The 14,575-nt window shown below is 43.8% G+C and overlaps 1 protein-coding gene and 1 long non-coding RNA gene across 4 annotated transcripts in view; one reads left to right on the forward strand and one right to left on the reverse strand.

Moving 5' to 3' along the window:
- The window catches only part of UBE2E2 (ubiquitin conjugating enzyme E2 E2), a 373,873-nt gene that overhangs the window by 40,696 nt on the left and 318,602 nt on the right, over window positions 1-14,575 (reverse strand). For all 3 annotated transcript variants that reach the window (NM_001191190.2, XM_024986323.2, XM_024986324.2), the window contains one exon: window positions 12,202-12,349. In NM_001191190.2, coding sequence (NP_001178119.1) covers window positions 12,202-12,349 — 148 coding nt within the window. The remainder of the gene's footprint in view (window positions 1-12,201; window positions 12,350-14,575) is intronic.
- On the forward strand, window positions 5,282-6,753 carry LOC132344079 (uncharacterized). Its single transcript, XR_009493197.1, has 2 exons — window positions 5,282-5,548; window positions 6,528-6,753. It is a non-coding gene; the product is annotated as an uncharacterized lncRNA (long non-coding RNA).

The following is a 14,575-nucleotide window of genomic DNA, read 5'->3' on the forward strand; positions in this document are numbered from 1 at the left end:
CAAGAAAATCGGCACAGGGAGTGTTAAGGAGAAGTAGGTCAAAGCCAGGGCTAAGAGCTGAGGTCAGTGAGTCCAAATTTACACCAGATGAGACAAACTTAAAGAACAAATACACTTTGCTGAGTCCCACTGAACTGAATCTTCCCTTGTAGCTCAGACGGTAAAGCGTCTGCCTGCAATGCAGGAGACCTGGGTTCGATCCCGGGGTCGGGAAGATCCCCTGGAGAAGGAAATGGCAACCCACTGCAGTGTTCTTGCCTGGAGAATTCCATGGACAGAGGAGCCTGGCGGGCTACAGACATGGGGTCACAAAGAGTCAGACAGGACTTGGCAACTAAACCGCCAGCACCGCCACCACTGAACTGAAGTCTGCAGAGCCGCAAACGGAAATTAAATACTTCTCTTTAAATGACAGTTGATTTAAGAAAAATTTAGTAAGTATGTATTATTTTTATAAGAAAACACAAGAAAGATAATTCTACCTGAAAAAAGAAAAAGCCACTCCAGATATACAATCAAGGAGTATATACATCTAGAGCCCCTTTCTTTACCCAAGGTGTCCTCATCCACACTATGAAGACACACGTGGCCTGAACTGAGTTCCCCAAATGCAACTTCTGCATATAAGTCAAAGGCTTCTTTGCCTAGTTACAATAACTGTGCCTTTAAATCAGCTTTCCAGAGAACTGAACAGACAAGAAACAAACCCTCCCACAAACAGTCATCTTTCACTTAAAAACTTTTACCAGATTGGACACAGGCTACTTTGAACTCAGATGTGATTGTTGCTGTTGTTCAGTCGCCCAGTCATGTCAGACTCTTTGCGACCCCATGGACTGCAGCACGCCAGGCCTCCCTGTCCGTCAGCATCTCCTGGAGTTTGTCTAAGTTCATGTTGATTGCATCGGTGATGCTGTCCAGCCATCTCATCCTCTGACGCCCTCTTCTCCTGCCCTCAACTCTTTCCCAGCATCAGGGACTTTTCCAGTAAGTCAACTGTTCGCATCAGATGACCAAAATACTGCAGCTGCAGCTTCAACATCAGTCCTTCCAGTGAATATTCAGGACTGATTTCCTTTAGGACTGTCTGGTTTGGTGTCCTTGCAGTCCAAGGGACTCTCAGGAGTCTTCTCCAGCACCATGGTTTGAAGGCATCAATTCTTCGGCACTCTGCCTTCTTTATGGTCCAGCTCTCACATCCTACTGGCCCCTGGGAAGACCACAGCCTTGACTATATGGACCTCTGTTGGTAGAGTAATGTGTCTGATTCTCAACACACTGTCTAGGTTTGTCGTAGCTTTCCTGCCGAGAAGCAATCATCTCCTGATTTCATGGCTGCAGTCACCGTCTGCAGCGATTCTGAGCCCAAGAAGAGGATCTCTCACCGCTTCCACCACTTCCCCTTCTATTTGTCAAGAAGTGATGGGGCTGATGCCATGATCTTAGCTTTTTTAAAATATTTCATCTTAAGCCAGCTCTTTCACTCCCCTACTTCACCCTCATTAAGAGGCTCTTTAGTTCCTCTTTGTTTTCTGCCATTAGAGTGGTATCATCCGCATATCTGAGGTTGCTGATGTTTCTCCCACCTATCTTAATTCCAGTGTGTAGCTCACCCAGCCCGGCATTTCTCGTGACGTGCTCAGCGTTTAGGTTAAACAATCAGGGTGACAGCAGACAGCCCCCTTTACTCTCCTCTCGATCTTGAACCAATCAGTTGTTCCATATGGGTTCTAACAGGTTGCTTCTTGACCCTCATACAGGTTTCTCAGGAGACGGGTAGGATGGTCTGGTATTCCCATCTCTCTAACAGCTCTCCACAGATTGCCATGATCCACACAAAGGCGTTGGTGCAGTCAATGAAACAGAGACAGATGTTTTTCTGAAATTCCCTTGCTTTCTCTGTAATCCAGCAAATGTTTGCAATTTGATCTCTAGTTCCTCTTCCTTTTCTAAACCCAGCTTGGACATCTGGAAGTTCTTAGTTTGCATAATATTGCAGATTAGCATGTAAGATTTTAAGTATGACCTTCCTAGCATGGGAGATGAGTATAACTGTCCGATGGCTAGCACATTCTTTGGTACCACGCTTCTTGGGAATTGGGATGAGGATTGACCTTTTCTAGTCCTGTGGCCACTGTTGGGTCTTCCAGATTTGTTGACATAATGAATGCAAAACCTTGACGGCATCATCCTTTAAGGATTTGAATAGTTCTGCTGGAATTTGATCACATCCACTAGCTTTACTAACAGCAGTGCTTCTTAATGCCCACTTGACTTCGCACTCCAGAATGTCTGGCTCTGGGTGACTAACCACACTATCACAGTAATCCGGTTTATTAAGATCTTTTTTTATACAGTTCTTCCATGTATTCTTTCCATCTCTTCTTGATCTCTTTAATGTCTACTAGGTCTCTACCATTTTTATCCTTCCCATCAGTCCTGGGTGTTCTTTGGAAGGAATGATGCTGAAGCTGAAACTCCAGTACTTTGGCCACCTCATGCGAAGAGTTGACTCATTGGAAAAGACTCTGATGCTGAGAGGGATTGGGGGCAGGAGGAGAAGGGGATGACAGAGGATGAGATGGCTAGATGGCATCACTGACTCGATGGACGTGGGTTTGGGTGAACTCTGGGAGTTGGTGATGGACAGGGAGGCCTGGCGTGCTGCGATTCATGGGGTTGCAAAGAGTTGGACACGACTGAGGGACTGAACTGAACTGAACTGAACAGAGGCTCAGATGTGATTAACCCTAAGTCTAAGCTAGCCATGGTATTTGGAATGTGACTCCACTGAAAAGATGCATTCTCTGCAGATGCAGAATTATACTGGACAAGGCTGAGGTCAGGGCTAGGGTTAACACACCAGCCTTATGTGACCTTTCCTTAGATAACATGTTCCTAGAGTAAATGCGTCCTCCTATGGAGGACCAGGGTGGCTGGCACTTTTGTGTGTCTTTGCCCCAGAGAAGCAGGGTTATTTGTTCATACACTGTAGCTGGGTGCTGTTTTCTAGAGTTCTTCTTCTGAAAACCCAGTGCTGACATCCAAAGCTCAATATAAAGACATCTCCTTGGACTTCCCTGGTGGCACGGTGGATAAGAATCCACGTGCCAATGCAGGGGACACGGGTTCAATCCCTGGTCTGGGAGGATCCCACAAGCCTGGGGGCTGAGAGCCTGGGCTCTGTAAGAGAGAAATCTCTGCTGTGAGAAGCCCCTTATCGCGATGAAGAGGAGCCCCACGTGCCACAACGAGAGGAAGCCCGTGCACAGCAACCAAGGCTCAGTGCGGCCAACAAAAGAGACTGTCCGGTTAAAAGAAAAGACCTCTCCGTTATACAAATTTCTCTCGTGGATCTGAATTAGAATGTGGATGACTGCGTTTCCACCGCGGGAGCTGGTCTGCACAGAAGTCAGGGGCTGGGGTCTGGGGTGATGGAGGGGCTCTCCAGGGACGTGATGTCACCCCACAAGGGCCCGCCTGCTCTCTTGCCCACAGGCACACTGCAGCAGGCTGCTGTCAGTGGGCCCAGGCACCTCAGTGTCGCATGGGTGATGTGGGCGATGGGGGAGCTTCCCTGACAGCTCAGTTGGTAAAGAATCTGCCTGCAATGCAGGAGACTTGGGTTTGATCCCTGGGTTGGGAAGATACCCTGGAGAAGAGAAAGGCTACCCACTCCAGGATTCTTGCCTGGAGAATCCTATACAGTCCATGGGGTCACAAAGAGTCGGACACGACTGAGCGACTTTCACATCACTTTACCTCATAGGAAAGGCAGTGTTGAATTAGGGGGAAAAACTCTTGCACTTTTAAGAAAAAACAAATGGGGAAGTCATCATTCAAGTTTAAAAATGCTTCACTTGCCTTCTTCATGGAATGTTCTCCAGCAGAAGGTTCTTCAAATACACCTAAAATATGGTGATTTGTTATTTTCCGCCAGGAACACACCTGTCATTGAGAGACATGTGCCTGTGGTTTAAAGGAGCGCCTATACTGCTCGGTGTTCAAAGTCCTCACTAACATGACACAAACCAGAAATTCAACACCCATAACAAGCACTGGGCTCAAGGATCTCTTAAAGGACAAACAGACACAGGAGAAAAAGAGAAAGACGTTATTGCTGTTGGGTAGGAATAATTAGTCTTACATTTTAGAAGCATCTTCTTTTTACAATAAGAATACTGCATGTGCTATTACTGACGGCCCCTTACCCGGGTCAGATATTGACTGGAAGATGAATTAGAAAGGAAGAAGTTGGGACTTCCTGGGTGGCCCAGTGGGCAAGGATCTGCCTTGCGGTCCCCGGTCATGGAACTGCGACCCTGCACGCCTTGGAGGGACGGAACCTGCGAGCCGCAACCAGAGAGCCCGCGCACCTCAAGGACAGACCCTGCAGATCAGTGAGGATCTGAGTGCTGTAATGAACACTTGACGCAGCCACAAAGTCAATAAATACTGAAAGCAGCAAGCAAGGGGAAGCACGGACGGCTCCTGAGCTGTGAGGGGGGCTGGGCGCTGGTGGGCTTCCGTGAAGTCTTCAGGCTTTCCTAACCACAATATTTTCCCAAGGTATCACAATCTCAAATACTCAAATTAAGAAGGCAAAACATTAAATCACCTAATGTTTCATCTACACACAAGTGAGTTTCTGGGCAATTAGAGGATTTTTATTAAACTTTTCAGAATTATAACATTTCCATATTAATAACAATAGGGTAGCATCAACAATTTGAAACGGGTGTCACTTAAATAGCTTATCTTCATTTCTCCTTATAAAAGAAGACTTTCTTCAGTGGCCTACCTTCCACATTCGTTTCTGAAGGGCGCAACACACGCTGCACCCTTCAGAAATGAGTATTAATCCTATTTATGCACGAAAACCTGTGCTGAAGCTGACGGTTTCCTTTTTTTTTTAAAAAGAGTTACCATGAAAATGAATTGTAGAAAGCAGTACTATCTGAGACTACTCAGCCCGTCTAAAAACGTACTTGCTAACCTGTAAAGATACCCCAACCCCAATATAAAGGTACGTTTTGAATCTAGATTAGGTGAGGGATACATTAGGGTTCGTTATAATCATTTTCTCTATTTTTCTGAATGTGAAAAACTCACTTTCACTCCTTTCCTTGATAAAGCAGAGTCTCCAGGGTGCCCAGTCTAAACGTTTACCAATGTTTCCTATGAGTGCTTAGAAGGATTGGGTCTTCACTCCTGTGAAATTTCCACAGTTCATTAAAAAGGCCTGCTAATCAGGCTAACCTTCTTAACTGCACTGAAATGATGAGACTTTGACTGGACACGCTGTCCAAGGACACACCAATCAGACTCCTTACAGAGGATGAGGGGATGACCTCATAATGGTCGAGAAGAGAGTGGATTGGACTGCCCCCCGGGTCCGCCCCCCGCTTTAGGAACGCGGAGAGCAGCTCCTCCTGCTCAGAGAAGGAAGCGGAAGCCAGAGAAGCAGCCGATGCCAAACATAAGGATGTGTTCTCCTTGCTACCACTGGCAGCAGCTTCCCCGACCGCCCTTTGCTTACACTGAGAAGGTGAAACTTCACTGGCACATTCTAAGTTCAGCTCTTCCCATGTGTCAACAAATATGATAAAGCCTAGTTTTTGCCGTTTTAAAAGAACCAGACCTACTAAGGCAATGGATTTAACTAGGAAAGCAACACAGCTTTGGAAGGTTAGGATTTTTGGACAATGATCTATCAAAAAATAATAAACAGCCAATGTTCTTTTTAGCCTAGGCACTTTGGCTGTTCAGGAAAGACAGCAAAGAGATGGTTGTGTTAGAGAAACACTAACTTACACCAAGGAGAAACACTCAAGGTTAGCACACTGTGCCTTCACCTCTCACCTACACGCTGAAGCCCCCAGGCCTTTCCTGCCAACTCTGTCTCAAAGACGAATCCTTTTCACTTGTTTCACTGCACGGCAATCCGAAGTCTAAACCCATGGTTAGATAACTTAAACTCTCCTTTATCATCCTGTATTTCCTGGAAAGTCATTCAGCTGGATCTTTCAGTTTCATTGTTAAACACCAAAATACCTTGTAAAACAACTATAAAGCCTGCCTTTCTACAGAATGACAAAGTAGGGAAACAATCCGTCACATTTATAAATATATAGATCAAGGGGAATATCTCAGAATTGTTATTTTCTGTTTTTTTAAGCCTAATTTATGATGGTATAGAATAATTTCTGTGAAACTTCCTTAATTCACACAACTGAAATATTATTTTCTTTAATGATGCACACACCCCGATTTTATTCATCCTTCTCAATGAAGCCTCAGTTTTTCTAGAGCCTCCACACCCTACACGGCATGTTTCCAATCTGATCTGAGTAAGCCTATGGTCGCCACGGGAGCAGGGTCCCCAGGAGGCAGCAGCGACTCCTGAGCCAGAACCGAGGCCCTGCACACAGTACATTTTGTGGACTTTATTTACTCTCCTGGTATTTAAAATACCAGGTAGACTGATTTAACTACATACAACTACAGCTTTGTTTTTCTTGTATAAGGTGTCCGAGAAGATAAATGACTGCAAATTACAGACTATATCCATATTTGGAAGTCCTGATTAGAACGACTTTTGGAATTCAGCACGCAATATTCTCAGAGGGAAGCCAAAGTTTCACAAAGAAAATAGCTTGAAGTTAGTGTATGCTGTACCATCTCTGTCTACTTTTTAAGTTTCTCGCGTGAATAAAAAGTCAAAGGCATCAGAAGAAATCTGATGTCTACACAGCCATCTGTAATGTCTGTTTTAGAAAAATCAACGTTTCTTCTTGGCATTCCTGCTAAAATAGCCTGCTTTGAAAATAGGTAGGTTATCACTTTTGCAGTTTTCTCTAAATTTCAGTGAAATAAATTATTCTCTGCCAGTTCTCAAGTGCAGGAGTAGAAAGGTTTGTGTTGCTGTCGTAAGCAATGGAATCCTCTTAAATTCCATTTATGTAGCTTTCATCAGTCTAACAGCTCACCACCTTAGTGTAAATAATGACACAAACATCTCTGTGTTAAAATAATTAATCCTGTCTCCACCACTCAGCAGTCACTAGCAACTAAAATTTTTAAATATTTAATAGCAACACAATTTACTATGTAACCATAACCAGGTCAAAGACAAGCAATTAATAACGATCAAAGTTAAGATATCTGAGACGACTGGTGGATAAGGATTGTATTTGTTGTTTACATTGAACAGTCTGTAAGAGATGTGAAACCAAGCGCAGTGATGCTGGGGAAGGGGGGCGCTGGAACACCATGGCCAGGCCACGGGGAGAGGTTCCTTCCTCCACTGAATCCGTCTGCAAGGACCAGAGCTCCTACCAACGACACTGCACTGCGTGTACCCTCGGCTTCCTCACTGTGTTAAGACAGAGGGTTAATTCGCTGCTGTTCTTAGATCTACTTGTTCTAATGAAGATCTGCATAAATCAAAGACTGGGAGTAACCAACCCCAGATTCTTATTTGGGAGGTGATGGAGGGAGGGGGCGGGTGTGATGTTTGTGGGTGCACTCAGGGCACCTTCTGGCCTGGCCGGGGCAGCTCTGCCTGCTTGAGAAGTGGAGGACGAGGACCTCATGGCTGTTTACGGATGCAGGGCCCTACTGTCCAGGCTCTCCACAGGCAGCCTGTGGTCTGAAGCAGGTGACCGCGGATGAGATAAAGGGTGCATTTGCAAAGAACTCAGTATGGATCTTTAAAAGGAAAGCATGTATAGAAAATTCATAATTGCCATTTCATTTTCTTATGCCTAAAAATTTCTGGCAACAATTCCTCAATATCAAATACTCTGTTTTCCAACTTTTGATTATCTCCTAAGAGCCATGTCTTGGGGGGAATTTTTTTCATAATGCAGCATCAAAATCACATTATGAATCAAATAACTTCATCAGAGGACAAGAATCTCATGACATCTCCTGAGGCAGGCACTATCATTAAACCTGTTTTACAGACAAGAAGACTGAGGCAGAGAGGAGTCAGTAATCCGATGCTCACAGTCAGAATCACCGAGAAAGCTTAGCAGCTAAGCAGAAATTTAGAGCAACAAAAGGCCTGGATGGTTCTATTAAGAACATGCAACAGAGACAGAGGCTTAGGTACAAATGAACTCAGAGTGTGGAACAAAAAAGTTTATAACCACCAAGCTGTCTTTCCAAAATTTCCCCATATTATGAAATGCCAGCATCTCCATTTCAGCACTTAGGGAAAAACAACAGCAACAATGGAAGAATCAAACAAGGTCATAACCCTTTCAAAAGCCGCAGGAGCGCAGCAGAAAGGAGAACTGAGATTAGTGAAGCCATGCCAGATGATACGAAGATTCATGAAAAAGAGATTAATATTTCTGGACACTACTCTGTGAATAAAGCCTCTGGGACAGGAAACTGCTGACCTTTTTTTATTTCATAATTGTCAGTATCCTCAGGATAGTTCGTTTTGTGTGAGGGAAAGCACCCATTATTAATAGTTATAGGCCTGAAGACCATTACGCAGGCAGATTTTAAATAACAGATTTTATATAAAGGATATGCTAAAACAGCTAAGCGTTTGAAAAAAGCCACAAAACAGCAAAAACAAACTTTAAAAGATGAAATTAAGTAGAAGAGAGCTTAAATGTTACATATGCTTGACAGAGTGTTTACAAATAGGAGCGTTCCATGAAAAAATGGAAATGTGTTTACAAGTGTAAACTTCAGCGACTCCTGGATGAAACCGTGCTCACTGTCAGGGGAGCCGGGAGGCTGCTGCTGACCTTTGTTTTTATCAAAAAAAACATTTATTTATTTCCGCTGCACTGGGTCTTAGCTGCAGCAGGAGGGATCTTTAGTCGCAGCAGGAGGAGCCGGTTCCTCAGTCAGGGATGGAAACCGAGCCCCCAACACTGGGAGCGCGGAGTCTCGCCCCGGACCGCCAGGGGAGTCCCTGGTGCGGAGCTTCGGGCTTCTCAGCCTCTACAGCTCCAGCTCTCTGTCCTGGCAGCGGTCACGGCCACCCGCCGGCGGCTAGGCCTGCGTGGGCAAGCAGGCGCCGCGTCGGGCCCAGGGGCCCCCTGCCAAGCGTGGCCAGCCCACGGAGGCCCGCAGGGAGACCCCCACCACGGCCCCGGGACCGAGCGCTCGGGGCACCCTCAACGGCCTGCGCGCTGTCGGACACCGCCCTCTGAGCGATCCTTCCCCAGAGATGAGAGGGTCTCAGCACTCCTAACACACAGCGTTACAGTTTATGGACGGAGGAATTCAGGGCTAGGCTTTCTTCAGATGAAAAGTCCCAACGTGTCAGTTGCCCAGGAGGTGGTGTGCGAGAGAGTCTTCAATTCTACCTTCTCTCCGTTAAATGCAGCCTCCTGGGCTTGGATCGCATCTCATGTTTGTACATCTGGAGTCCTAAATACTCTGGGAAATAACATCAAGAGCAACCCGTTACTGTTTATAATGGGTTTTCACATACATCATCTCCTTTTAAACTCACAGGAATCCTGTGACTTAGGTACAGCTGAGGATAATCTCTGTTTTATACAAGAAATGGAGGCTGAGCAAAGTTAAACGGCTGGTACAAGGTCACACCGGTAATAAACAGTGGAGCTGGTTTTGAGATCTATATTTGCTGACTCTATCAAGCAAGACAGGGTGTGTAGCCTTACCCTGAAACATTTGCTTTGAATGGGCCAAATTCTTGGAAGAGATAAATATAAATTAAGAGAAAAGTATGAAAAAAGATGACACCCTCGCCCCAGTTTATGTAGGAACAAGAATGATAGCCCTCACAAAGTTGGTTAAACCTGTGTCTTTATTGCAAAACCTACTTCTGAGCTGACAGCATTTCTGGTGTGAAAACAGCTGCATGGATTCAGTGCAGGAAAGTCGTTATTCATATCCTGTTAAACCTACATTTGTGATCACATGAAAACAGGCCAGATTGAAGTTCAACATAAATCTGGAGAAAAAAATTGACGGAGAATGGAGGGAAGGGTACCAGAAAACAATGTGAAATAAACCCACCGAACAAAACAATGGACATTTTGACTTGTTTTGGGTAATTTTTTTTTAAGACTCTAGAAGTGTGAACATAAATATACATATAATGATGTACAAATTAGAAATCTTTTTTATGTGTTAAAGGATGAATATTTAGTTTGTTACCATGTACTTTACAGATAAGATTCTATTATGATACCAGATAAGCCATCTCTAGTTGGTGAAACTTAAGGAACATTGTTAGCTTTAGGCTTTTTCTTAATATTCATAGCATGATCTTCAAAATCTGTTTATGTGATTTTGTTTCCATCAAGGATGATTTTTATAAATGCTTTTTTTTTTTCCCTGTGGAATGTATCTGTAATTTCCTGTGACACAGAAAAAGGAAACTAATTTATGGAACAGAAACCTTTCGAGTGCTGAGAGAAGGCTGTTCTGGAACGCAGGAGAACAGGGTGACGGGTCCATTTCTGTTAATGTGGTTCCCACTAGGGTAAGGCTGTCTCTTGGCACAAGTGTCCTAAGTGTGACCTGATGCCTTATTCTATGTATATTCCATGTATAAGAAATTTACCTTGTGGTCAAAACTGCCTCATAGATAGTAGAGTCTCAAAAATTTATTTTTCTTCCTTTCCCTGAGATACAATTGACACACAAAACTGAGTTTAAGGTGTACAGCATAATAACTTGACACAAAAAGTTTCTTGAATAAGTGACTTACCTCTCAAAATAAATTTTTTCTCTAAAAAACACTGCCCTCCAAGTATCAGCAAATGCCAGAATTACTTTCTGGGAAGTGCGGAGGCAGATTGTAGTCCTGTGGTGCAACATTTCCCAAAGGAAATACCACATACAAGAAAAGTGTTTTGATGACACAACCTCCAAATGAGGTTACACACCATAATACCAACAAATGGGATTGAAACAGGAATAGTGAGATTGAAAGAACAAAGTGTATGTTCAGTTTTAAATTTGTGCATCACGGTTGAACTACACAATCTGGCATTTGGTATAAATTAACTAAAAAACATTTTATAATCTTGCACAATTATATTTTAGTTTCTTGGTGTTAAGAGCATTGATTTGTTATATATAGTTTACATGTATCACAATTTAACTAAATGTTTTTAAATGTCATTAAAAATAATTTTTTACTACTGAAAAACAGCAAACATACAAAGATGGAAAAGATGACAATTTCTACACGCTTTATTAATCAGCCCGGGTCCCAAGAGATCCTAGTTCCCACTTGCCATTTCTCTCTTGTCTGAAACTTCGCTTATCTAGTGAGTGCATTTCCTGAACTTGGAAGACGGAATCCCCAAAAGTATTAAGACTATTAATTAAACACTGAAAGAAGAACTTCTCACTGAGAATATCGATGAAAACCCCAATGAAAACCCTTTGGACTTCTGTTATTTTCCCCCCAAATCCCCAGATACGTAAACTATTGGCAGTTGGCTTGTCTTTGAGCTAGAAGCGGCTGGGCAGAGCCGTGCACTCACACACCCAGGAAGACCCGGAAGGAGAACTCGCGGCGGGAAGCACACCAGCAGGCAGGGAGGCAGCGTTGCCCTGCGGCCTTGCCCGGCGTTTCCTAGCTCAGGAGCTTTTCGGCTCTTAACGGCTCGGCTCGTAAGGACGCACGGTTATGAAAATGCCAAATGGTGACCTCTCCGTGGTGCTGCCTGAGGGGCTGTTGGATTTTAATAGTCCTCATCTCTCAAACGAGCATCTTCTGGTGGGCATCTAATTAAAGATTGCCAAGTCGCTTCAGTCGTGTCCGACTCTGTGCGACCCCATGGACTGCAGCCTACCAGGCTTCTCCGTCCATGGGATTCTCCAGGCAAGAACACTGGAGTGGGTTGCCATTTCCTTCTCCAAATTAAAGATTAGGCTATTCAGTTTGAATTCCTATTTATGATTTGGCAGCAGAATGTGAGGCATTCTTTAAATGCACTTCCCCATATAAAATGATTTTTCATTCACTCTGATTACACACTGTGCTTTCTCCTTTTTGGCAAATAATGGGTTTTAAAAAGACTAATGACTGGACTACACTGAAAAAGAAAGGAGTTACAAATGATGGAAATTTAAAATCAATAATAATAAAAGTAACCGTGCCAGTGGTGGTCCTGGTGGTAAACAGCGGACCGAGGGCTGATGCTGCAGCCTGGCGCGGCTCCAGCCCTCCGCCGCTGGGAATCTTACCGGGGTTGCAGTCTGTCAGGAGGGAGCAGATGGACAGGAGCACTTTAGAGATGGTGAGGGCCGGGCTCCAGTTGTCCTTCAGGATGTCCAGGCAGATCACGCCTTGGCTGTTGATGTTACAGTGATAGATTCTGGTGCGGAAGGTGACCTAGAAGAGAACACACAGCTGCGTGAACAGCCACGCCGCTGGTCTGCTTTCATCTTTAAAAAGTTTTGTTGGGAGTACAGCTGACTTATGAGATTGTGTTGGTTTCAGGGGTACAGTCAAGTCATTCAGTTATACATACACATACATTGATTCTCTTTCAGATTCTTTACTCATATAGGTTATCACAGAATATTGAGTTCCCTGTGCTATACAGTAGATCCTTGTTGGTGATCTACTTTATATATAGTAGTGTGTGTATGTTAATTTCAATCTCCTAATTTATGCTTCCCCCTCACCCCCAATCCACTTTGGCGGCCATAAGTTTGTTTTCTATGTCTGTAAGTCTATTTCTGTTTTGTAAGTAAGTTCATTTGTACAACTTTTTCTAGATTCTACATATAAGTGATATCATCTGATATGTCTCTGACTTACTTCATTTAATATGATAATCTCTACATCCATCTATATAGCTGCATGTGGCATTATTTAATTCTTTTATATGGCTGAAAAATATTCCAGTGTGTGTGTGTGTATATATATATATATATTTAAAAACCACATCTTCTTTATCTCTTCCTCTGGGCATTTTGACAAAGGAAATGGCAACCTGTTCCATTATTCTTGCCTGGAAAATTCCATGGACAGAGGAGTCTGGTGGGCTGTAGTCTGTGGGATTGCAAACAGTTGGACACAACTGAGCACATACACAACACACACACACACAACGTACACACAACATACACACACACACATACACCACACACACACACCACACACACACACATACCACACACACACCACACACACACACACACACACAACGTACACACACACCACACACACACACCACACACACACACACCACACACACACACACACCACACACCCACACACCACACACACACACACATCACACACACACACACACATACACCACACACACACACACACACACACACACACACTGGACATTGAGGTTGCTTCCATGTCTGGGTTATTGTAAATAGTGCTGCTATGAACACTGGGGGGCATGAATGTTTTCATATTATGGTTTTCTCCAGATATATACTCAGGAGTGGGATCCCTCTTTAAGAACCTCCACTGTATTCTCCATAGTGGTTGTATCAAACTGCATTGCCACCAACAGTGTAGGAGGGCTCCTTTTATCCACATCCTCTCCAGCATCCATTGCTTGGAGACTACTTGATGATGGCCATCCTGACTTGTAGACACACCTTTTATTAGACAAAATAATCCAACGGTCATTGGCTGGATCCTGGAGAAAGCAAGGGAATTCCAGAAAAATATCTATTTCTGCTTCACTGACTACTCTAAAGATTCTGACTGTGTGGATCACAACAAACTGTGGAAAATTTTTAAAGAGATGGGAATACCAAACCATTTTAACTGTCTTCTGAGAAACATGTATGCAGGTCAAGAAGCAACAATTAGAACCAGATATGGGACAACTGGCTGGTTCAAAATTGGGAAAGAAGTATGACAAGGCTGTATATTGTCACCCTGCTTATTTAACTTATATGCACCATATGTCATGCAAAATGCCAGGCTGAATGATTCACAAGCTGGAATCACGATTGGCGGGAGAAATATCAATAACCTCAGATATGCAGATGACACCACTCTAAAAGCAGAGGAACTAAAGAGCCTCTTGACGAGGATGAAAGAGAAGGGTGAAAAAGTTGGCTTAAAACTCAACATTCAAAAACTAACTCATGGCATTCCGTCCCATCACTTCATGGCAAGTAGATCGAGAAACAATGGAAACAGTGAGAGACTTTGTTTTCTTGGGCTCCAAAATCACTGCAGATGGTGACTGCAGCCATGAAATTCAAAGACACTTGCTCTTTGGAAGGAAACTTGAGACCAACCTAGACAGTGTATTAAAAGTAATGTATGGATATGAGAGGAGGACCATAAAGAAGGCTGAATGCCAAAGAATTGATGCTTTTGAACTGTGGTGTTGGAGAAGACTCTTGAGAGTCCCTTGGACTGCAAGGAGACCAAACCAGTTAGTCCTAAAGGAAATCGACCCTGAATATACATTGGAAGGACTGATGCTGAAGCTGAAGCTCCAATACTTTGGTCACCTGATGCTTAGGGCCAATTCACTGGAAAAGACCTTGATGCCGGGAAGGATTAAAAGGCAAAAGGAGAAGAGGGTGACAGAGGATGAGATGGTTAGTTAGCATCACTGACTCAATGCAT

Source organism: Bos taurus, chromosome 27 (assembly GCF_002263795.3).
Source record: "Bos taurus isolate L1 Dominette 01449 registration number 42190680 breed Hereford chromosome 27, ARS-UCD2.0, whole genome shotgun sequence".
Lineage (NCBI taxonomy): Eukaryota > Metazoa > Chordata > Mammalia > Artiodactyla > Bovidae > Bos > Bos taurus.